This window comes from Nyctibius grandis, chromosome 9 (genome assembly GCF_013368605.1).
Source record: "Nyctibius grandis isolate bNycGra1 chromosome 9, bNycGra1.pri, whole genome shotgun sequence".
In the NCBI taxonomy this organism is placed as follows: Eukaryota; Metazoa; Chordata; class Aves; order Nyctibiiformes; family Nyctibiidae; genus Nyctibius; species Nyctibius grandis.
The window spans coordinates 15,522,502-15,547,608 of record NC_090666.1 but is presented as its reverse complement, the minus strand read 5'-3'; the positions used below and the strand labels follow the sequence as shown (position 1 = coordinate 15,547,608).

The 25,107-nt window shown below is 40.0% G+C and overlaps 1 protein-coding gene and 1 long non-coding RNA gene across 13 annotated transcripts in view; one reads left to right on the top strand and one right to left on the bottom strand.

The window, feature by feature from the left end:
- ITGA6 (integrin subunit alpha 6) overlaps window positions 1-19,169 on the top strand; it is a 47,306-nt gene extending 28,137 nt beyond the window's left edge. For 2 of the 3 annotated variants that reach the window (XM_068407873.1, XM_068407872.1), the window contains 19 exons: window positions 399-592; window positions 731-819; window positions 1,553-1,680; window positions 3,185-3,280; window positions 3,788-3,849; window positions 5,554-5,711; window positions 6,605-6,760; window positions 7,490-7,605; window positions 8,723-8,912; window positions 8,997-9,080; window positions 9,283-9,362; window positions 9,509-9,586; window positions 9,691-9,793; window positions 10,928-11,101; window positions 12,628-12,726; window positions 13,092-13,202; window positions 13,286-13,384; window positions 13,722-13,847; window positions 17,145-19,169. In XM_068407873.1, the coding sequence (XP_068263974.1) occupies window positions 399-592; window positions 731-819; window positions 1,553-1,680; window positions 3,185-3,280; window positions 3,788-3,849; window positions 5,554-5,711; window positions 6,605-6,760; window positions 7,490-7,605; window positions 8,723-8,912; window positions 8,997-9,080; window positions 9,283-9,362; window positions 9,509-9,586; window positions 9,691-9,793; window positions 10,928-11,101; window positions 12,628-12,726; window positions 13,092-13,202; window positions 13,286-13,384; window positions 13,722-13,847; window positions 17,145-17,303 (2,302 nt within the window). In that variant the 3' untranslated portion in view covers window positions 17,304-19,169. Of the gene's footprint in view, window positions 1-398; window positions 593-730; window positions 820-1,552; window positions 1,681-3,184; window positions 3,281-3,787; window positions 3,850-5,553; window positions 5,712-6,604; window positions 6,761-7,489; window positions 7,606-8,722; window positions 8,913-8,996; window positions 9,081-9,282; window positions 9,363-9,508; window positions 9,587-9,690; window positions 9,794-10,927; window positions 11,102-12,627; window positions 12,727-13,091; window positions 13,203-13,285; window positions 13,385-13,721; window positions 13,848-15,307; window positions 15,438-17,144 lie in introns of all 3 variants that reach the window. The other variant, XM_068407871.1, reaches the window with a different exon arrangement.
- Window positions 107-25,071, bottom strand: LOC137667241 (uncharacterized). Of its 10 annotated transcripts, XR_011048773.1 has the most exons (11): window positions 24,927-25,071; window positions 21,861-21,990; window positions 21,030-21,222; window positions 18,400-18,456; window positions 17,049-17,196; window positions 15,106-15,203; window positions 13,523-13,620; window positions 10,166-10,253; window positions 4,227-4,278; window positions 1,418-1,463; window positions 107-960 (listed from the first exon to the last, which is right to left on the bottom strand). It is a non-coding gene; the product is annotated as an uncharacterized lncRNA (long non-coding RNA). The 10 variants fall into 10 exon arrangements; XR_011048769.1 differs by lacking the exons at window positions 13,523-13,620; window positions 15,106-15,203 and adding an exon at window positions 23,551-23,654; XR_011048767.1 differs by lacking the exons at window positions 13,523-13,620; window positions 15,106-15,203 and adding an exon at window positions 23,593-23,654.
- Window positions 25,072-25,107: the final 36 nt, after the last annotated feature.

Sequence of the window (25,107 nt, the reverse complement as noted above, 5' to 3'; positions counted from 1 at the left end):
TTTGGTTTTTCACATTAGAAATACAAGGAATGGCAAATCTCATCTTCCGTGTTGTGCTGGAGGAAATGGTGCACATCTTGGAGAACCAGTCAGGACACAGCCTACATTTTTAATTACAGGAAAGAGTTTTATTTAAATTTAAACAATTAGAGCAAACAAAGAAAGAAGAAACAAATCTCATACCCAGAGCAGCAGGCCCTGGAAGTTCCTTGCATGTCATAACAGGAATCTAATCTGCTTGTAGCATCAGTGGAGCTGTTGTTGCTCAGCCAGTTTAGTGTACTTTCGAGTCTTTGTTCAGCAGTTCTGTGGCTAGCTGCCCTTGAGACCACAGTCTGATGAGGTATTTTTCACAGTTCTTCTGTAAAAGCACGGCTTGTTTTTCTTTTAATTCTAAGATGGCAAGACATTGTTGTTGGAGCCCCACAGTATTTTGACAGAAGTGGAGATATTGGTGGTGCTGTGTACATCTACATTAACCGGCAAGGCAAATGGGAAGGAGTAAAACCCATTCGCTTAAATGGAACCACTGACTCCATGTTTGGTCTTGCAGTTGAAAATGTTGGGGACATTAACCAGGACGGATATCCAGGTGAGTGAAAAATGATTACAATAAAAATGCATGTGACTTTTTTGCTAATGCCAGACTGGGAACACCTTACCCTTATCATGATTGCAAGCTGCAGAAGGAGTAAGAATGATTTTAGATGTTGCAACTTATTTTCAACAGATATTGCAGTAGGGGCTCCATATGATGGTTTTGGCAAAGCATACATTTATCATGGATCCAGGAATGGAATAAACACAAAACCAGCACAGGTAATGAAATAACCTTTACTATATATAATGCGTCTTGCACAAAATGAAAGGAATGACAGGGCTATCCATCTTCTCCCATTCCGTTACTGTTAGTGGGGTGGTGGGTCTGCAGAAAAGTCCCAGGACCCTTCAAAGATTGCACTGTTGACCAGAAAGATTAGGAATTCTTGACTTTACTACACATTTTTCTTTCTGGGGCAGTCCTTTGTCCCCAATATGTAGAGAAGAAAAAAGGCATGTAGATGTGCAAGTTTTGGTTTTTTAAAAGAAATTTGGGGATTTGAAAATAATTAGTTTCTTCATTTTCACTGCTGCTACTTCACTTTTTTAGTAAAAAATGTGTATGCCTCTTTTTTTCTTGAGGACCACTGTTCAGTTTGCAGCGTGAGAATGAAACTTGGTTACAATTCCTAGAATACTGTTAGAATACTTTCTAGAATACTTTTTCAGTTTCAAGTGCCTATACTGCGAAAATACTATAAATAAAGATAAGCTGGGCAACATTTCTATGCAAAACAGTTATTTCTGGTACTCACTGCTATCGCAAAGTAACTTCTTGGAAGAAAAGCAAATATCTTGGCACTTCAGTGTCATTTACCTGAACACCAGAGGTCCTATTTCCTTGTGTCTCTTCTCTTCTCTCCCTGGCAATAAGATAATGATGCTCACTGTTACTTATTTCACTTTTACAGCTTTTAAATGTCTGAATTCCCTCAATCTGTTTGTTCCTTAGATTCTTGATGGTGAAAAAACAGGCACCAATTTCTTTGGTTACTCTATTGCTGGAAACATGGACCTGGATAAAAATTCCTACCCTGATATTGCTGTTGGTTCCCTTTCAGATTCTGTGTCTGTGTTCAGGTATTACATACAGAACTGTAACTAATTACACCAAAATTTTGGTTTTAGTTTTTTAAAAACAAACTGCTTAGAAGTCCCAAAAAGCTGTTTGGACTGGAGTGTATTTTTCCTTTTAGAAGCTGGCAATGCCGGGGGAAAAAAAAAAATCCATAAATTGGTTTGTTTATCCCCCTCTTCTCATTGAGCAGCTGCCTTGCAATCAATACAGTTACTGTGGAGTGCTGATGTGCGTAGTGTATCTGTACCCTAGCTTTGCCCTGTGGTAACTTACTGGGATGCCCGTGCCCTTTGATGGAATTAAGGGTGATAAGTAATTCTTCTGCCTTAAGAAAGAAGCAGTTAACTGATACATTTGCTAGAGCTTTTGTTTGCTACTGATACATAAATCTAATCCTGCTTTATTGAAGATAGAACGAAACCAAACCCCTCTTTTGTAGCTGAGGATCCAAAAGCAGTGAGGCGTACGGCCTTGCTGAGGTCGCAGTGGGGTCCACGAAACAGCAGGAAGCCCTGCAGATAGGATCCTTTTGGATTTCTGTAGGACATGCCTTAATTAGGGATGAGGTCAGGGTCTTTTGAAGACCTCTGCTTTTTTTCCAGTTTAATGTCCTGTGTAGCTGAATCACTAGTAGTGAGCAGGAAGAGGATGGTCTCCTCATCAGAGCTGTGAATGCTGCATAAAGTTCAGGCCTTTGGTGGTTGCTATCAGGTCCCAAAGGAGGAGGAGCAGAAACTCCAAAACTGGTTATCTCAGTTTTGGGGATGAAAACAACTCTACCTTTCAGGCAGAATGGCCTTTCCTACAGTTTTTTGATGATCCCATCTCTAAGGTGTATAGTATCTGTGCACATAATTGGAATGTTCTTAAATAACACTGAAACAAAGGCAACTCATATTGCTTGTGGAAGGGAAGTTGGTTAGATTATTTAAGTGTTCTGCTTACTCAAAAGGAGCTTTAATCATTTGCTGATAAGGGCAGTACAAAAAGTTCTACAAAGCTGAAAGCAAAAACCTTTACGGTGACAAACAGTGAAAGGGGTTGGCCCAGTTAAAAGCCATTTGCTAGAAAAGAAGGTGGCTTACTGGCGATTTCAAACAACCCTTAGAGGCTTCCAGGAGAGCAGGATCAGCTCATTCAGTTGTTCATATGAACTGACTTTTCTTGTCCCTTCCAAAAAAGGAAGAGAAAGGAAAAGTTGTCAGGCTACAGCCTACAGGCAGAGGAGTCAAGAAATGAAAACATTGTTTCCGACAGCCACCCAGGCTCTACATTAAAGCTGTTGTGAACATTATTCTGAGTGAACTGTAGTACCTACTGTTGTTCACAGGGACTGAATTATCAAAGCCAAACTCTGTGTTTCTTGGGGTGTCTTTGTTGCACATCAGTGCAGGCATGGAGGGCATTTGGGAACGCCATGAATTACTTCATTAATCTTAACAGAAACTTTTCCTTGTTTTTTTTTTTACCCCTTCTTTTCATTCCCCATTTTTCCCTCAAATGAAGATCTCGGCCTGTGATAAGCATTAGAAGAAGTATTACAGTACAGCCTGACAGAATTGATCTAAAGAAAAAGAACTCTGAGGACCCCAGAGAAATATGGTAAATTTTTAAAAAATTATTATATCAGAAGCCTTGGTGTATTGAGTTTTCTGTTAGAATTTGTTCAGCCAGTGATGATGCTGAAGTGAAGGGATATGACAGTCATGCAGGTTAAACAAATGTATCTACTTGTGATTATTTTGACTTCCTGAATTTGCTGTGACTACCGTGCTAAAGACAAGGTGTGGAATATGTTCTGTTCATCGTGTCCATTTTTGAAAATGAATTTCACTTTGCCACTTAGGACTTTTAACACAAGTGTCTTAACTTGAACAGCTTTCTCATGAGTAGAGATGTAAGAACAAATGCCAGAAAATATTTTTTCTAATTGCTTATTAACCATTTTTTCTTGCTTTGTAATTCAGTTCTGTAAGCAGCAAATTACTGTTCTAGCATGAAAACCACAGTCATAAGACTGATAATATCAGTAGTGGACTATTAAAACTTCTCAGTCTGTTGGACCATACCTTATTAAAGTTAATATTAATTTCTTGGCACTTTTTACAGGATGGATGTGAAAGCTTGTTTTCAATATACTGCAAACCCCAGTGATTTAAATCCGAGAATAAGTAAGTTTTGAATATAAATATTTTTGATCCGTTTGTCACATGGTTTGTTTTTTCTTTCGAGCGTTATCATGGAAGAATAGCACTCCAATTGTAGTGACTCATGTCAGACTGTGACTGTCAAATTTAAAATGTGACTCAGCACTAAGGTCAATCAGCTGTCGCACTGAATGTATTTAGAGTGATGCTGGTGTGTTAGGAAGTTCTGTGGGTGGCAGACCAAACTGAAGCTTTCTGGGTAATATAACTGCCAGTGAGCAAATGGCTGCCATACAGACCAAAACCATTTTGCCTCTCTAGGTTGCTGCTGCTTTAGAAAATAGTTTTAAAAGCCCATTTTGTATATCATTAGTAAGCGATATTTCTTATTGGAGACTTACCCTATAAAACAGTGTTCTGTATCCATGAAAATGGTTTTGTGGAAATCAGTGACTGAAATAAAAAAATCTTTGTATTAGTAGGAGCCTGAAAGACTGTGCCACAAATATAGTTAAAAATGTAAAGCATTAGTTTCTCATGTCCCCTGTTTTTTTCTCTTGTTACAATGGTGCTTTTACTACACCTCAGAAAACACTGTAGGATTTTGAGAGGAAATTAGAATTTTAAGCCCAAACCTCCTTCTCCTCCTGTGTTGCCTTGAGTTTCTCAGTTACTTGTAAAATCCATAGGTGAATAAGGTCCTGGTCCTTCAGCAGGTCAAGTGCATCCAGCTTTGAGGCAGCTCAGATGTGCCCGTCTGCACGTACCCGAGGCCTGGCACACTTGGTGCTGTTCCCAGCCTTGCAACATTGAATTAGCTCGGTGAACACAGAGATGATTAAAAGATGCACAGAGTTCAGATCTATCAAAACATGCCTCAGCTACAACTAGAAAGCTCTAGTCACACTTTTGCTTTCAGTGTTAAAATTAACAGTGTACTGTGACCTCAAAATGCTGCTGGCTGCTTGGGTGCTATTTGGGGCAAGACAGAAATCAAGGACAGCTGAGTTGGAGTATGTACAAAATTTGTACCTCAGCCCTCTGCTGGCTCCACAGCAGCCATTACAGCTCCCCCAGCCAGCTCTGCGTGCTGGTAGTAATGGGAGACTTCGGGAATGACAGGATTTGGTTTAGAAGTTTCCTTTAGATACATGCAGAGGGTACCTGGCCCTCAGCTGGAGAGGGACAGAACTGACAAATGGAGAAGCCTTGTAAATGAAAACAGCAGGCTATTCTGTAATGTCCAGAAAAAGACTGAGTGAGGAACTTTCTGAGATTCAGAGAAAGTTCCCCAAAATCTTTCATGTGGTAAGAAAACATTACACTCTCAGACAGAAGGAGATAATGTAATGTCTTCAGTAGTTCTGTTCATATTTAGATTAGATATTAGGAAGAAATTCTTTACTGTGAGGGTGGTGAGACACTGGAACAGGCTGCGCAGAGAAGCTGTGGGTGCCCCCTCCCTGGAAGTGTTTAAGGCCAGGTTGGATGAGGCTTTGAGCAACCTGGTCTAGTGGAAAGGTGTCCCTGCCTGTGGCAGGAGGGTTGGAACTAGATGATCTTTAAGGTCCCTTCCAACCCAAACCATTCTATGATTCTATAAGGCCAGCACTGGCAGAAACAGTCTTCTAGAATAATGCTGTAAGATCATGCCTGGAGAAATTAAAGTTATTTTTAATAAGAAAAGGGTTCTTTTTTTATAGTGACCTACTTTATTTCTTCATATAGAGATCAACTATACATTTGAAGCAGAAAACGAGAGGAGGCAGTTAGGCCTGCCGTCGAGGGTGCGGTTTAAAGACCACCTGTCCGATCAGTTTACTGCAAGTACAACTCTAAGGGGGCAGAACACAAAAGAGTGTGTGACAACCAAGCTTGTACTGCAGGTAAGGCAGAGTGGTTTATTTTTATTTAATTTAGATCCGTTTAAAACAAAAGCATGCTCTTTTTTTCAGCCTCATGGTATCTTATATATAACTTAAGTCACATGCAATATAAAGCTTCAAAACTAGAAAACAACCATAGTTAAGTAGTACCTTACTATTCCCTGCACACACGCTGCTTCTTCCTGTTGCCTTTCTTACAAAGTATGGATAGAAGTTGTAGCTGCTGCAGCGTGCTCTAGAGGTCAATAGATCTGAACTAATTTAGAACAATAGAGAGGGAATAAATGCCAAAAGTGGCGAGCTGTTTCCAACAGAAGTAATTGTTATAGAATTTAACAGTGTGACTGGCTAGGAAAAAGAATTTTAACCCATGGGTTTTGGAGGGGATGAATGGGCAGGACAAGAAAGCTTGGTATGTGCCCTCTGACTTGGCCGCTACACTGGCCCTTAAAGGCGGCACTGCTCCAGGAGCTGAACAAATGCTCTGTCTGTAGCTCAGCAGTGATGAGCCAGGCTCCAGGGCTCCTTTTGACCACAGCAAATTAAAGAGCTTGAACTTACGCAATAGGGAGGAAGTGTATTATTTTACTGTTACAGTGTGAATTCCACTTGCCTGAGTTACCATCTGTTGTTCCTAGGAATTTTTAATGGTGAGAGAAAATCACCAGATCGGGAAGCCAAAAGAAAAGGCAGTAGGGCTAGGCTCCTCGTGTTCTGCGCAGTTTTAGAAAATGCTGGGTTTCTATACAGTGAATAGTTTTAATACTGCAAAACATAGCAGAAACGATTTTGCTTTACTGCTTGTTCTAAAGTGTATATCAAAAGCTAGTCTTTGTGCTGTTTTTTCTTCTCTGCACTGCACACTAATGATGCCATTTAAAATATTTTAACAGGAAAAAATTAAAGATAAGCTACGACCCATTCCCATATCAGTCGGTGTTAAAATTGCTGGCCTGGAGTCTAGCTCACTGTCCACAAGAAAAGAGAGAGCGCTTCCGGATCTTATACCGATTCTAAATTCAAATGAATCTGAAACAAAGACCACAAAAGTAAGCCTTTGATATCACATTTTCTCATAAATCTGCACTTCGATAAGTCACTGAATTTTGAAGACTGCAGAAAGCTGAATTATGACCAGAGGAAATAACTGGGGTGGCACTGGACTTGTAACTGCGGGCTTATATTTTATATTTTGTTATGAACTTGTTATAAAACATTATGAACTAAATCCTGTGTTTCTTTTGCCACAAAAGTGAAGCTGGTATAGCTGCCAGGTTTTTTTTTTCTCCCCAAGTTTAGGAGGAAATGTACTTTTGATTAAAAATGGAAATCCATAGTCGCCTGCTGTGAACACTTGTCCCACATCACAAAATAATACACACCCTAACTCTTCTGTGGTTAGGATGCTGTAACAGCGTTAGAGCTCTGCAGCAGTGATGTAAAAAGAGAGGGAGTATCTTGGGTAAAAGATCTAATTTCCTCAACACTCATTGAAGAACCTGCCTTAAGGATGTTTTTCCTCATTAGAAGTACTTAGTACTTAGAATTATCTAACTCTGCCTTTTAGTCACATTTAAAGTTCTAAATTATCAGCATCAAGGGCTATGTCTCTCAAAGAAAAACTCTCTTGACAGGCAAGAAGAGTCAGGTTAAAATCTTACTATATCCAGGGAAGTGTCTCCGAGTTCCCTGTATATGCTTTATGCAGTGCACATCAGAAATCTTGTTTTAAGGTAGCATCATGTGGCATGCAGTAAAAGTGCTTTGGTTTTATTTAGGTGGAGTTCTTAAAAGAAGGATGTGGAGAAGACAATGAATGTCACAGCAATCTGAAACTTCAGTACCGGTTTTGCAGTAGAGAAGGAAATGAAGACAGGTTTACTTACTTACCGATGTAAGCCTTGATTAATGCATTGCTAAAATTAAAATTATTAACAAGTGCTTAAAAGAACTTGTAGGAGAGGGTTCTGGGAGATAGATAGAGCAGCTTTGTTCTGTTAGTTGGGCAAACACAGCCCTGTGCAGTAGTACTGATCTGTCAGGGTGATGAGTGTCACGGTTTAAAGCTGGGCCGGCTATTAAACCTGTGGCAGATGCTCTCTGTTAACCCTTCCCCCCCCCCAACCCCCAAAGGGAAAGGGAAAAGGAAAAGGGAGAGAGGCTTCCGGGTTGGAAAGTAAAAATCACTGAAAGGAAAATTGGCCTGGTTTAGGCCAAACCAGGACAGTGAGGAAGGTGGGGGAGTGGGGAGCTTTAGAAGAGCAGTGGTACAGAGTCAGATGGCTACAAAGTGGCCGCAGCTGTGCAGGTGGGGGCTAAAAGTTAGGGAAAAGAAGTTTCTAACCCCTGGAGAAATGAGGTTCTAAACCAGCCTTGCAGTCATTTATTGTGTGTGATACTGTTAACTATTTTTGAGATGAAATGTGATTGTGAGTATGACAGCCTGATATACTATAGTCTAGTAGCCTAAGACAAGCAGTTACAGAGAAGTGAACAGAGAAAGCACTTCATGGTAACACACACCTAACACCTCACTGCATCCCTCCTCCCTGGAGGGACAGTGAAAATAGAAAAGAGGTGTAAAACAAGCAACACGAAGTACGTTTGCTTACTGTCACCGGTCAGTCACCTTTAGCAGTGAGTGCCACAACCTGACTCGCAAGCCAGAACCATGTATACTTTACAAGAAGAAAGTAGGTCAGTGGATTTATTAAGAGAAAATTAATCACTATTAAACATGAGCCAGATGCAAGTGCTGGTTCAGAGATACTATAAACGCTTGATTCCTTGAGGGGTGTATCAGTCTGTTCTCTCCTGTTAACTGCTGGCCACTTTCAGTGACAAAATACTGGTCTGGGGAAAAAAAACTACGACCATTCATGTGTTCATGGTCTTAAAGTAATTCTTCCCTAATAGAGGGAATTACATTTGGGTAAGCCATAGTCAGAAGCAAACTTTCATACACATTTGTTATCCTAATGCACACAACCCTGTATACTTTGTTTCTGTAGTGAAAATGGCATTCCAGTGCTTGTCCTGAAAGATCAGAAAGATATTGCCCTGGAAATAACAGTGACAAACAATCCATCTGATGCCAAAAACCCACAGAAAGATGGTGAAGATGCATATGAAGCTAAACTAATCGCAACTTTTCCAGACAGTCTGACATATTCTGCTTTCAGGGAGATGAGGGGTTATCCTGTAAGTAGTTTTAAGAGAAAAGATACTCAATTTTTAAAATATTTTCAGCATATTTTTACTTTTAAATCTATTCTGTTTAATCAGGAAAAGCAGCTAACATGTGGTGCTAACCAAAATGGGTCTCAAGCAGAGTGTGAACTTGGAAATCCTTTCAAAAGAAATTCCAACGTAAGTTGCACCTATTTTACTTGAGTTATAAAATCTGATGCCTGACTGCAGTCATCCAAAGTTTTTGTGTGTCATAACTGGAAATTTGATTTGGATCTGTCTTTTTAACTCTAGAACTTGATGGTGTATTTCTATAATATTGCATATATTAATGTATTTAATAAAATGTTTACATATTTCATGGATGTTCTTTCTTGTCTAGGTAACATTTTATCTGATCTTAAGTACCACTAAAGTTAATGTTGACACAACAGACTTGGACATTAATCTGAAGTTGGAAACGTAAGTTTTCTTTGCGTGCATGCGCTATGTTTTTATATACAGTTGTAAAACATTTTGGATTAATTTGATTCACAAAAGCAATTTAATAGTAAAGCAAAGACGGCTAAATTTGTAAAATAAACAGCATTGTTTCCTTTTCATCGTAGAACAAGCACTCAAGTTAATTCAACTCCAATTACAGCTAGTGCTAAAGTGGTTCTTGAATTGCTTTTATCACTCACTGGGTAAGTGTTGATACCATAACAAATGGGAGGGCTGGGGGAAGACAGCTTTGCTGCAGACTTCATTAAAATCTGATTATTCTCCTTCCCCACCCCTACGTGAACAGAGTTGCTAAGCCTTCTCAGGTGTATTTTGGAGGTAACATCGTTGGTGAGAGTGCTATGAAATCTGAAGATCATATTGGAAACCTCATAGAGTATGAATTCAGAGTGAGTAATTTAGGTTAATGGCAACAGCTGCATTTAATTAAATGAACAGCTTCTCTCTTTATGCATATGAATACTTTGAAAAGTTGCTGGATTTAAAGTTGGCTTTTCTTGTCCTAAAATCCTGACTTTCTGATCAGAACATGCACTCTGACTGCGGACTAGCGCTTCTTTAGGCCTTGATGTTTTATGATCATATTTTGAGGAAGTGGCCTGAGGCCAGCTGTACGCTTTTTTTTCCAAGCAGTTCATGCACATTCAGTTGTACAGCATAAACCCCTGTGCAGGCAGGGATCAAAACTTGAACCCAGAGCCCTAACTGGGGCATGCCCAGGTGTTAGCTGATGCATACAAACAGTGAGTATGTGTACTTACTGCATGCAGGATGGAGTAGGCACAAGACGACACTGCTGCAGGAGCCACTTTGAATGTGTGGATTTATTTCACTCATTTGGTCTTTTGCCTAATTAATAAATCAAGGAGAAAGCCAAGAGAGACAATTTTGGTTCTCTAAAATCTTGGTTTATCAGCAAAAGTATTGCTTTTTCTACAACATTAATGCAACCCCCGCTGTCTTTGTACATAGTAGTTTGTCAGGATTGAAGTCCATCTCTGTCAGTCCTTTACTTCCTTTTGTGCCTGCACGCATGCATTAAAGTAGAAGCAGTTAGCGTATCTGTCTTAGAAGTTGCTAATATGAACAGTAACACTAAGAAAGCAAAAAATAGGTTGGGGAACAACTTCCAGATTGATGAGGGCAAGAGCTGGTTATCTTTCTGTCTCAGAGTTCCTCATAAACTTGCAATTTGCCTCAGTTATATAACTGAATGATCTGTTAACGCTAAATTGGAGGAGTTGTTGTTTCTCATGAAGGTAGATTTCTAAAAATCCACAGCTTAAAGTTCATGTTAAGGAATTTTAATCCTTACATGTTTAAACTCAGTATTTACTGGCTATCCAAGTGTGCTAGTTTTAGTGTATACTTTGTCTTTATGCTCAGTTTCGACTGTCTTTCATCTGCTTTTAAATTTCCTGTTAGCTGCATGCTTAAAGTTGCGCAAGTCAATAACACTTTAGATTGAGGAGAAAATCCTTTAAAAAAGTGTTTCACAGTTTAAAGAATATTTGTCTTAACAGGTAACTAACTTGGGGAGACCACTGAAAACATTTGGTACCGCTTCACTGGACATCCAATGGCCAAAAGAAATTAGCAATGGCAAATGGCTGCTTTATTTGATGAAAATAGATTCCAAAGGCTTGGAAAAAGTCTCCTGTCAACCCGAGAAGGAAATCAATAGTTTGCATGTTGTGGTATGTTACCGTCTTCTGTTCATGAATTAGTACAACATGTAAGTACTGCAGCGTGCGACAGTAGGGCATAAGAGCTTGCCTCCAGAAGGATATTTTTTTTTTTTTTTTTGTCTTAAGCAGCTCACAAGCACAATAGATGAACAATGTATCAAGGGTTAAGCTTATTAGCAGACTTCATAACAGCTAATGAGGATAATATGCTAAAGGATAGCTGCTGTGTCGTGGTGACCGTTTTTGCAATGGGCACTGTTGTCACATGCTCTTACAGGATGAAATTGCTGACTGCTTTAACAAGTTTAATCAGCATTATTGAAATCTGATCGAGTTCTTACACAGAAAACAATAAACAACTCTAAACATCTCCCCAGCCTGAGGGAATTCCATGTAGCTTTTTAAAGAGGAAGGGCTTGTACTTAAATTTACTTACTTACAACAAATATGATAAATAGAATTTCTTAAGAAAGTTTCACAGCCCTTCATTGTGCCTATCCAGCAAGATTTTTTTCCTAAACCCCGAGCCTTCATTTTCTTTTTTTTTTTTTTCATATAATCTTAAGATCATTTGGGAGGAGTTTTAATTTTCACCATTAATACTGCATGCACATAACCCATTCTCATCAGATCACTACATTAGTTAATAAAACTTTCAGTGAGTGTAATTAGCATACAGTTCAAAAAAAAGGCATCTACTGACCTTAGTACAATTTTACTCTTTTAGCATAGTAACATTAATACCCTTTATATAGAAAAAGATGGAAATAGCATTGAAAGCTTTATAAATCTAAAACCCCCTTGACCTATTGAAGTCAGTAGTCAGTTGACCTTTGTTTCTGTTTAGCCCACACCCGGGGCTAAACAATAAGCAGTTGTTCTATCACCCAGTGTCCCTTCCCCAACCAAGAAAGGGAACTGGGAAAAGGAGGGAGACTCGTGGGTTAAAATTTAAACAGATGTAATAAAATATGAAAAACAGTATAATGCTAATACAAAACACAGAGAATTATACTTAGCTTATAAGAGTGGTGGCAAGTCGCTCCAGGGATAGCAGTTGAGAAGGAGGAGAAAGAGGGACGGCAGAAGACAGCAGAGCAAAAAGAACCCCACCCCTCCTCCAGCAGCTTTCCCATTTATAGTGAACCTGATGTTCGTTAATGTTACAGAATACACCTGTGGGCCAGCCTGGGTCAGCTGCCCTGGATTTAACTGCTAATGGCCTTGATCACCCTACCACAGCTGGCAATACTGAAACAAAATGTAACAGAAACTGGATTCTGTAAATTTTATCCCCATGAAACCAGGACAACCTTTCTTTAGGTAATCTCAAATTCTATAATTGTCCTGACTGTACTATTAGCAATAAATGTAGGTAAGTAGGGATGTATAATGATGTCACTTGTGCTGATCTTGGAACAAGAAAACACTCACTGAACTCGTTTCTCTCCTTGTATGGAGTCAGAATTAAGAGATACTTATGATAAACTACTAAAACTCTTCTTACTTTTTTTTTTTTTTGTCTTTTCTTTTAGGAATCCCATAACTCAAGAAGGAAGCGTGAGGTTGCAGAGAAGCAGATTACAGACAGCAAGGCATTTTCTTTATTCTCAGAAAGAAAATACAAGACCTTGGTAAGCATACTGCACCAACTATAGTCTTGTCAGATACCTCCCCCTGCACTCATTTGGCAGGGTGAAAGAATGTATCTCTTTGCTTTGTTTTTATCTTAAATCCAAGTATCGATGCTTTTAAAATTTGACCATTTAGATTATCCACTGATGAGAGAGAAATAGGGAAGAATTTCTGCATAGTTATCTACATTAAAATAAACAGGTAATAGCATCTTGTGTTTTCCTATTGCTGTCAGTACAAACAGATTTTGGTTCTTGCACATAAATAGGATGCATATAATGCAATTTTCAATCTTGGGGGGGGCACGGTTTAAACAGTTTGTGAGGATGTGTTTTTATTTACACGTAGAAATTTGTAATTTTAGGACTGCAATGTGAATGCACGCTGTGTGGACATAAAATGCCCCCTGAAGGGTTTAGACAGCAAGGCGTCTATTGTGCTGCGTTCCAGACTGTGGAACAGCACTTTCTTAGAAGTAAGTCCTCTTACCTGCCAGTTTTGGAAGGTCAGAGTTCTTTCCTGTTCTGTGTCCAATGTCCATATTTTATTTTGGAACAGGAATACTCCAAAATGAACTACCTGGACGTTCTTGTTAGGGCTTCGATCAGTGTTCCTGCTGCAGCTAAGAATGTTAAACTCACAAATGAAGTTGCTCAGGTAGGTTCAACGTTTAATGCTAACTATATGTTATGGTTGTGATGTTTCCAGCTTATCTCAAAGACTTAGGAAAAAAAAAATTAAAAGTAGCTAAAAGTTTAGCTTTTTAATTGAGTTTTGAATTATTGATCATTTTACCTTTTAATCGGGTTGGAAAAATTCACTACCCTATTGAAATGATACCAGCAGGAACTTTTTCTTCAAAAACATTTTGTAGAGAAGAGAGAGAAGATGTCCTGGTTAGAGAAGAGATAAGACTGTGTAAATTACAGCTTTATATTAAACATGGATGCTTCTGAAAAGCTCTTTCCATCTTCACCTATTTTCTTTTCTTTAGGTGCGTGTTACTGTCTTCCCTGCAAAACCAGTAGCGCTTTATACAGGAGTGCCTTGGTGGATCATCTCAGTGGCTATTTTTGCTGGAATACTGATGCTTGCACTGTTGGTATTCTTACTATGGAAGGTGAGTTTTTATTCATCTGGTTATTTTACATTTCCTCGTCTACAACTGACAAGACAGCAAACTACTTAAGCACATGATTAAGTATTTTCATTTGTATTTGGGACTCAAAATAGAGCAAAACTGCCCAAACCATATGTTACCTTTATCAGTTTCTCAGGTTTGCAAGATTTGGGATGAAAATGGTTACATGGGAAGACTTGTTATGAAATTTTTCTGTTTCAACATCCTCAAAAGGAAGTATTTCGAGCTCTGGGCAACACTAGAGACAAATGTTCAGAGACCATACTTACTGTGCTACGGATGGATACAGCTAACTGGGGCTTCTGCAGTTAGGTGTAAAACTTCATGTGAACTATTGACAAATGTTTTAGCAGGTCTCTGTTCTCATAACATTAGAAATACCATTAAACTGATAGTAGATGAAAATAACCAAAAGGTACAGAAATAATACATAGCCAAGTGTGTTGGTGAATTTCTGTAGTATTGGCTTTTTATCTTAGAAAACCTGAAGGAGTAAATAAGTGTGTATAATAAAAGGTTAACAATTTGCAAAAGAAAAAAAATCAAGTACCTATTTTTCTAACTACCTGTGGCATTTTTACAACTAATTGTGGTTCCAGGTGTAACAGGGCAGTCCTTTTATTCTTAGTTTTTACAGGCATAGGCAGTTAGTATTTGCTGTCATAGGACAGCAGAAGGTTATTAAGAAGAGGTGAAGAAGAATATCCTATCTGTCACTGCAGAATTGGCTTTGCTGAGGAGCTACTATTTGCTGCAGGTTACTTCTGACAGGATAGTTCCGACTTCCTTATTTTCTAATAAATGCCCAGCCCCTGCTCCAAATCTTCCTGATGAATTAATACTTTGGGTGGGCTGTTGGGTTTTAACCGCTAGTGTTTTACTGCACATGAAAATACACACGTTTTCACACAGGCACACATAGCATAAAATGCTTCTTTTGATAACAAACACTGTGCCATCTTATGAGGGACAAACATGATACTTCAAAGACAGTAACATGATTGGTTTAAGACAAATGCTTGCGTTGTACAGGTCAAAGCAGTACTCATTGTTCTGCCCTATATTTTTGACTATCCTGTGCACTAGTCCACAAACAGGTTTCTGTGGAGACTTCATTCTGCTCATCACAGCCAGTTTTAGTTGCTATGGTCATACTTTATAGTAGCTTTTCTAAAAAAAAAAAAAAAAAGGATGAATTATAAATTTATCTAAATGCCTCTAAAATAATATTTTTTACCTCAGGTTATTCTGTTATTTTACAGATTTAGTCCAAGAAGTTCTCAGATCTAGAAACAGCTGAGTTCTTGTGTTTTTTTCTTTGTTTGTTTTTTAGGCCTGTGAAGGGGATAATGGGAAGATAGTTCAAATTTAAGTCAGTTTTAATAGGTTTGAGTTCTTCCAGTCCACAAAAATTGACTAAATACCTTGCTTCCTTGTAGTGTGGTTTCTTCAAGAGAAATAAGAAAGATCATTACGATGCCACATATCACAAGGCTGAGATCCATGCTCAGCCATCTGATAAAGAGAGGCTTACTTCTGATGCATAGTATTGATCTACTTCTGTAATTGGTAATTGATGATATTTTTTAATTTTTAGCTGTGGCACACGCTATGGTTGCGGTGGCTAACTATGAAGCTTTTACTGCATATGTTCTATTAACTTTTAGATTTCAAACTATCATACTTGCTTGCTCATTCTGTCAATAGATTTTCAGCTTCTGGTGCACGTGAACAAACACAGGTGCTTACCTTGGTCTAAAAAGCTTCTTGTTTATTACTTTAGAAAACACCTTGATCTGTTGCAATGGTTTTTAGTCTTTTTTTTTTTTTTTTTAAATGTATGTTTTAGCAGCACAACTAAGTTTTAAGCTTGAGAGATGGTAGTCAGCACTGCAGAGTTAAGCTTTAAGCTAAGACTACGTGGACAATAGAGAAACTTGCTTTACTAACCTTTAGTGCATGCCAAAAGATACATGTTGCTTATAATGAAAGGGGTTTTCATAATGAGAATTTAATTGCTGTGGAAACATCTGTTTTCCTTCAGTTCTCAGGTATACTTTTCTAGGAACACACTTTCTTCTGCTGAAGCTACTAGATGCATGATGATTTATGCTTCCAGCAACTTAAGATAGTACATGCATGTACATTAATAAGTGATGCCTGGGATCAGGGGGTGGGGAGAAATTCTTAAGTAAAATATGTCAAAACAATGTTTAATGAAATCGTAACGAAGAGATTGCTAAAGATTTGGTCTATGCCTAGATGTGATTTTTAAAAAAATTCAGTTCCATGCAAGTTCTAATACTATTTTTTTAAAATCAAAAACAAACAAAACCAAAAAGCCTGCCACCCCGAACACTATGAACAAAACCTTGCCACTTTAATTTTTTTTTTCCTAAGAGTATCTAATGACAGCTGGATGGCACAGTGTCTCTTAACCTTAATCTTGACATCAGTGACTCATATAAGTTTGTAAAGTTGAGTGTCTACCAATCATCATCTTTGTAACACTGTGGCCATAACTCACATTTTGTTTTAAAAATTAATTTCAGTCCACTCAACAGTTAAAATCAGTTTTTGCAGTGACTTTGAATAATTAATTGCAGGGCACAATTAAGCTGTCCTAGATTTCATCTAGGGAGACTTGTGTCGTGGCACATTACAAAATTTTCAAGTTATGCCTGTTTTTTATCCTATGGCAAACTAAGCACGACTCACGTTCTAACACTGCATACGTGTAGTTAGTTCTGGTGACGACAGTTGAGATGGTGCTTTGAAAAACAAGGCCCTGGTGTGACTTTCCTTGAAGGCCCCGGAAATCCTTCTGTAGGTTTTTTAAAGGTAAATCACGTCACCATACAGGAAGATACTGAAGTACATACCTACCTTTGATTCAGGAGAAGCAAGCTTTCCTGAACTCTTATCTACCTCTTTGTGTTGCATTAAATTCTCTCATTATATGAATGAACAGCTTTATAAGAAGACTTGTAAGACTTTTAAAACAAATTTAGAAAGTTAGTGGAGGGCATATTTTTAAGGTATTAGATTACTGGATAGTCAGACTATGCCATTTGTCTTCAACTGCTGCTGGAACAACTAATGTGGACCTGCTGGCTCGCAGTTTTACAGCTACATATGCTACATGTTTGGCCTACATATTTTTGTTTTCAATTTTCTTACCTGTATGTCTGTGCAAAGGAAGAGTTTACTGCTCTATAATTGTAGTACTTTGGCAGCAACATTGACCTAAACTGTTCTTTTTCTTTTCTGCCCCAGTGTGGGTTCTTCCAGCGTTCTAGGTACGAAGACAGTGTCCCTCGATATCATGCTGTAAGAATTCGAAAAGAAGAGCGACAGATCAAAGATGGGAAATGCAAAGACCTTGAGACAAAACAGTGGTTCACAAAATGGAATGAAAATGAAAGTTATTCTTAGGGAAAATTGTTTTCATCCACAAAGTTCAAATAGAGGGTAAAGTTTTCATTAATGGAATACTGATGGAGTCAGACCTACCAACACTATGGACATTCACCATTTGATTGTAGATATTACTACTTATATCAAGGCTTTTGTTTGCACAGTTAAAATGGCTTCAACAGACTTTATTTGCATTATTTAATTTCCAGACTGCCTCTTCTCCCCTTCAAATCTAACTCACGCTTTAGAAGATGCTGTGTTGATTTGGGGTGTTTTCTGCAAAACCACTATGGCAGACCTTTTCCTGTGATCCTAACCTTCCTCCTCGGTATGCAAGGAATGCATGGTTAAGGTCAAGACAGGTTCTCCATCCTTCCCTCAATGCATAGTCCATTATAAACACACAGTGGCCTTAACACCCTTTGTTCAAGTATAATCTGAAGACCAGCAAATCTACTTTAGTCATAAACTTTGCCTGCTGCAGTAGTTAGGGCTTAACAAAAAGCATCATCTTAAATTACATGTGCAATAGGTCACGTTGCTAAATTTTTTTTTTAAGATCAGATTGTGTGATTCTTGCTCACAACAAATATACACAGGTTTTTTTTAAAAGAGAGGCCTGAATATTAGATGTACTTTTTGTATATATATTTTTTTAGTCATTTTGTATTTATTTTTGTTATAAATCATTGTCTTTGACTGTTAGGCCAAAGACTTAACTGAACCTTCAAATCCACTGTGTTTTTGAACTTCAGATTATGAGACCTGAGGCTTTCACTGCATTTTAATAAATCACTGAAGGTGCCAATGCTTTCTAAAAATGTAAATATTCCAGTGATGTGTATGAGGGCTGTTTTTCCCTGATACTTGTAACTTTATGTAATAGGAATTATCAGGTCTTGTAACCTGATTTGTGTATTACTTCAGACTATTTAAGGACTTGGACAGGAAGCAGAAGTAGGGTTTTTAGATACAGTGTTATACTTACTGCAAGAAGTGAGAGGTTCTCTGGAAACAGCTTTCCAGCTTCCTAAGGACTTCCTGTTTTGCAAAAGGCATTGACTACTGCAACTGTTACAGAGCACTTGAAGGAGGCTATAAATGCCTAACTTACCTTAACTACGGGGATCTCAGCTGATCCACGTTGAGACTACTGAATCATCTTGAATACCTGAATGTTGATAAAAGTAGAACCACAATGTTGTGTTTATCAGTAATCTATTGAAAAGAGTTTACTTTTTTACCCATGTTCTAAAGCATTGGTACTATTTAAGAATGAAGATTTAGTTCACAGTTGTTTATTCCACATGAAAAAAAATTCTGCTCAAAAAGTATGCACGTTAACTGCTAGTAATTTGAACTATGCAAAAACCTCTTGGTACTTTTTCCTCTCATAGGGTAAAAACCTGCTAGGAGGGCAGCTGTCAAGTGTCTTATTTTTACTACTAACTTTGAATATACCTTCTTGGAAGGTGTGGTCACCTAAAAAGTTATCATTATAGAAAGTGCATTAATTTAATAGACTCTTCTTCCTCCCACTAAATAATGTCAGTAGGCCGTGACCCTGATTTTATGAACACTTACACCTGTATTTAGCTGTTACCCAGTTTTTGAGCTTTTAAAATTCTAGCTTATTTGCTGAAAGGCTCAGCAGCATCAGAAGCCAGGCTAATCAGGGGCTAAGCAGCTTGACAAATAGCCTTGGATTTAAAAGCAGATTGTGGCCCTCACCTAAGAGCATGAATGTCTTAGCAGTGTTGAAATGAAAGTTCTTGAAAAATAAGTCATGTCACTGGTATACTTTGAGCTCAAACTTTTTTTATACCAGCTAGCAATGCTACATCATTCCATGATTAGAAATTACCTGTGGATATTTGTATAGAAGTGTGAAATAAATTTTTTTTAAAGTAAACATCATTGTTTTGATAATAGTGGTTTCTTACCATAATTAACTGAGGTATCCATAACTAAGTTCACTAGAAGAGTGAGCTGAAAGTTCCAAGCTTTAACTAATTGTCTCATTCTCAGTCTTGCCATAACTCTCAATGCCCTCCCCCCTGCAAAGGGACAGATAACGCAGCTGCAGGAGATAACACCCAATCTCATGCTCACAGGTGGACTGCTGCTTGCTGCACCTTCTAGCGTTGGTAAGAGTCTGGCAAAGCACCAAGTGTCAGCTCCTGTGGGGCAGAGCTACCCTCTCCCTCCACGCTTCACTCATGCTACCCAGAGTACTGCTTTCTAAAAGCTCTGACAGACAGGTGTTTCTGTAAGTGGGGAGATGGATGCATCCCCCAAAATCAGTCAAGGACTTCACATACCTATCTGTATTCAGCAGCAGAAGTTTGATACTGACAGTCAATTACAAGATTGCAGGGTACAATCTTGCTTCAACTCCACAAAAAACCCCAGAAAAGCCAAAAAGATGCAGAAAAAAACCCAACATCACAGAAAACCTGTGGTTTATCTCCGTTTTTAAGATGTTAACCCTCACATGATGCTTTGCTCACCTTTGCTGAAAGGAAAGACCTTTTGATGCAGCAAAGCCTGAAGATTGGGTTAGGACGATACATGCTAGACCAGTCTTTGTTGTTGCAGCCAAGAAACTTCTTGGACTAGAACCAGAAGATGCTGCTAGATCTTTCAGAGCACATCAATGACGTGGACTCAGGCTGCTTTTATTAAACAATTATTTACATAACTACACCCACAAACATTTGTCCACAACAAGACAAAAATATGGGCTGGGAGAACAGTTAAGTAGCTGATCATAGGAAGTATAGTACAATATAGTCTATTAGGTTTTATATATGCTCATATATACTATACACATACAGTACTAGATGCAGTATATACTATATACACAGTAGTACAGTACATAATAAGTGTATGTATATAGTACCTATGTATATACCTGCACATATAAAACCTAATGTACTATAGTTGCTATATAGAGAGAGTGTGGTATGCGTATATGTATATATAAAATACACACACTCTCTCTCAGATCTAGCCTAAATTACATAAAGAGGCTGCTAGTGAACTGCAATACCTTCACATATGTTTAACTGTCACAGCACAGGAGACATAGCTTATGAGAGCAGCTTTCAATATAAAGGGCCATCACAGCGTAGTTTCAATGACCACCTGTGCAGAAGTTGTTACATGTGGAAGAAGAGACAGAAGAGGGTGCTCAGATGCAAATGTCAGGCATTGGCACATAAGGTGAAGGGAAGCTTTTGAAGTGGCACTAAAACTCCAATCCCCACCCAGAGCACCCAGGGTACAATGCTAACCATCACTGCAGCAGCGTATCTGAACTAAAATAAACAGACTACACAGAAAGCTGCTTATGTACAAACAACTGAAATGAGTTCTCCCAGCACAGAGTAGGTGAGAGTGTCAGCAGTTGGTTTGCAAAACCCAGGAGAACAAACTGTGGTGAAACAAACAGGCCCCTGTAGCCAGGGCCCTGAGCCAGGAGAGGTGTGTGGCCATGCTTCGGCTGACTGGCCAGACAATGCACCCATGCATGACAAGAATGCGAGCAGTGTATTCCTTATGGTGGCTGTGTAAGCAGTTGCTTCAGTTTTTACCCCCAGTCCTCTGACATCTTTAAATGTCCATTTGTCTTCCTAGGCCATGGATTCATAATTAATACTATACACCTTTTACAACCTCATAAGCCTTGCTGGAGTCCTAATGACGATCCTCGCGAGAAAAAAAAATGTAACAACTCCTTACCCTGAGAGACCGCCACAGAAATCAGCCTTAATCCCCAGCCAGGGTGCAGTAGTGTCACTGTACAGGGGTGGGGGACCTGCAGTTTGCATTTTCCACGCTCAAAGACAGACCCCTTTCCTCCTTCATTTTCTAGGGCTGCAAATTTGTTGTTTGCAAGCAGCACTTTTTCAGGGCCATACCTGCCTCAAAGATCCTAGAAGACAGAAGCAGAGAACGGTATTTAACAAGCAGAGGTGTCCTTGCTGCTGGTTACCTATCGCAGAACAACATATACCCCCCCCATCAATATACAGTGCTATTTATTTCCTCTTTTCTCTCAATCTATCTCAGTGTCTTCAGGGGAGGGACAGAAAAGTCAAATACTTTTGGTAGGAGCATATGAAAAAAATGCAACTGGTAAGTTAATTAAAATAAATGTTTGTGAGCTATTGCGTGGTTTCTTGAAGGGGTGTGTGTGGGGGAAACACCACCAGTTAATGTTACAGAGCTGAGAAGTGTATCATTGCCAGCCAGCTCACAAGACAGCCGGGGATTGATTCCGGCTTAGCAAGGATGAACAACATAAAACCAGCCATCCTGGACTAGACCACAGATCCGCCTGAATCAGCATCCCACCTCTGACAACAGCTAATAGTTAATCAGCATGATGGTGATACTTCGCTGTTCTTGTTCCCACAAAAAGTTAGTGCTCAGCTTCAGTAGCTATGTAGTATATTTTTCCTATGGGAAAAAAGGCATCCATAATAATTACAACATTTCTCCAACTGCCTTCTGATCCTGAGTCACAAAGTTGTACATGGCAAAAATTCACAAACTCCAAAGTTTACTTACTTATACACTGGAAATACATAAGCCCATCTGTATGTCCTTCTTGATCCTACTACAATTTGGTAACTCATACAGAAACCTCTCCGTATTTTGGATCAATTTTGTTGCTATTTTTGTATCTTTATTTCTACTCCTACAAAAGAGACGAAAGACACATCAAACCAATGTAACTCTAAGAAAATTTTCTAGTATAGCACTTTACTGACAAAAAACTAAGAACAACGACAAGCCTTTGTGCAGAGTTAAGTACACAAGCTGAAGAGAGACACGGATGGACCAGAGACTGTGCAGGCATCATAGCAAAGCATTATAAACCACTGAAAGAAAAGACAGACATTCTATGGATAGCCATAGGTGGCAACTTCAGGGTTTTTTTCTTAATCTATGATGCACCTATTTTGGAGGAAAATAAAGGTGGGGGGGGCAGGGAAAGCACTAGTACACGCAGCAACCAACAACGGTGACTTCCAGTAAGGGGATATTTATACCTTAACAAACCAAGAACTTTCCATGGAACACCCTGCAAGAATGCTATGCTTCCAAGTACCTTCTTAAACCTTAAACGCCACGTTAAATTTTAAATTTAAAACAAAAATTAAAATGTAATTGCTCAGGTTAAAACTAAATGCTATGTTTTCAATTATCTTGAAGTGTGATTTGTTCTATCCCATTTAAATTACTCATCCAGATGTATTGTAATTTCAGAAACACCAATAAGCAGGAATATGAGTATAAAAATGCCAAATAACGAAAAGAATACATTTCTCCTTTTTGGTGCGCTAAGAATTTACAGAAATTGGCACACCAGAACTCCAGCTAGAGTCGCACTGGATCAGATCAGAGTAAGCCCCCAGAAGATCATCAATGAGAGAAACAGGTTTTAAAACGGGATTTGAGGGGGCAGGGAGAGAAAGAAAATTCAAAATATTCTCCAATACTTTAACAGAACATGTTTACATGTATCAGTATTGGATCAGCAGTTTAAACAAGACCAAGAAAACACCTTTAGGTAAACAGAGAGGGTTTGTTCTGCTCCGAACACAGCATTTAAAGAATTACCCACAATTCCTTATCCACAGTTATTTCTGTGACTGCCCATCCTGCGTGATTTTTCCCCTGAGATAAGTGCTCACTGTTTACATTATTGAGAATGAGCTCTAGCTTACAAAGTGCAATGATTTATTTAGCCTCTCACAGCCTTTGCCACATCTTCTGGCTGGGGACTGATGTCCAAAGATAACATTAGGCAGTAGGCCAGTTTTTAAGGCATGCCTGTGAGCTGAAACATCAGACATCAAGACAGTAACATACAGGCATAAAAGATGAAGCCAATCCAGAGCCATCATAAGAAACTGCAAGAATTTACAAATATCCAACTTACTGCTTGCAGGCACTGCTTTAAACTAGTGCTGGCTCACAACTGAGAGGCCATTATAAAATGATTTTAAGCACAGCAATTTGTAAGTAGAGTCCCAAACCATTACAAACTTGAGTAGCATGTGCTACTATTTGGTGCTTCTGGGGGTGGCCTGCAAGCAGCAGTAAAGCAAAAACTTGTCAGTAACCTATATTTGTAGAAGACTTGCAGAGACAGACAAGCTGTTAGTTCACCCTGTCAGCCCCACTCCCTGGCCAGAACAGAACAAGCCATTCATTTTTCAGCACAAGACGGAGGTACGCTCTGATTACAAACCAGATGAAACAGTCTAATCCTGAACTACTGCTTCATTCTTACATATTATTGGTGCAGTTACTGCTCAGAAAATTGCCTCTGGAGGCAGACTGAATCCATGTTTTCTGTAGTTCAATGCGACATAAAAAAAAAAAAGAAAAAAGCCCATAACTCATTGTGGTATCTTCATTTCTCTACTGGGAGGCTCCAAGCAATCCACCAAAGCACTGAACAGATTAATGTCATAGAAATAGCAAAACACTCCCACTCTAATGGAGGCCATTGGATGGATATCCATCCCTGCTATCTGGGCATGGATAAGCCACAGGTACAAGGCACGTTTAAAGAAAGCCAAGCAACATTTAAAATTTGATTTCATAAGATAAGTTTATGGGGCAAATACAAGTATCCCCAATAAAAGAAGCAAAAGATATAGGGCCAGATCCACTATTGTACTGTAGTATCTCCAATTTTGAATTACAGGATTCAGTATCTACACTTCAGTAAGTTTATCAGAAATGCTTATAAACACTCTTAGCTGCCTTTTTTGTTAATGTTCTGGATGTTTCCACCCGAGTAGGACAAGAAACTACTAAATACCACTGTTTGGTACCTCACACGTTGCATTAGCATCCTAACAGCCAGTAAAGTGATTTGGTGTCACATACAGTCCGAGTACCAATAAAGACATGTATTGTGTTCACTGCTGACCAATCCGGGGTATATCCGTAAAGCCAGAAGCCCTGTTTTTCCTCTGTATTTTTTTTGTTTCTCTTTTTCCCGATAAGTGAAACAGCAGTTATCCCTCCCCCCGTTTTTTCTCACCCGGACGCTGTGACCCGGCGCGGGGCGCGCAGGGCTGGCAGAGGCCGCAGGGCCCTTCCCACCCCGCCGCGGAGCCGGCACGAGGCGCGCTAACAACACACAGCTGCTCCCTCAGGGCCTAACCCCCGGGGGCTCTGCCCTCACGCCGGCCGGCAGCGGTACGAACAAAGCCGGTTTTTGGGGGGTCCCGCCCCCTCCCGTTTCAGCCCCGCGGGTAACCGACGCCAGGAGCCGAGTCCCCGCTGCCATCGCGGCTCCCCCCGCCCGCCCCAGGCCGGGCCCAGGCCGCGGCGAGGGGAAGCGGCAGCATGGCTGAGCGCGGGGCCGCCCCGCTCCGGTACCGAACGGGCCAACCTCTCAGACCCTTCCACGGCCGTGGGCGCCTTTCGGCCTCGCTACGGGAGCGCGCACGCTGCCCGCTGCAGGGTCCCCCCCGGTCCCAGTCACCGCCCCTCCGCCGGGGCGCCGCTGCCTCCGGTCCCCTCACGGCTTCCCGCCCCGGCTGGCGAGCACCCCACAGCCCTTCGCCGGGAAGGCGGCGGCACCTGCCCCCCTGAGTACCACCACCGTACCTGGCCGAGGCTGGGCTCCTCCGGGAAGGGAGCGCCGCCTCCTCCCGGCGAACAACCGAGGAACAAGGGCAGCGGAGCGCCCCCTCAGGGGCGACCCGGCCCGCGGGGCCGGGCTGCTCCCCCGCCCCGTCCCCTCGGAGCCGCCCTCTCCTCCGCCCCGTCGCCGCTGCGTGGGGCTGGG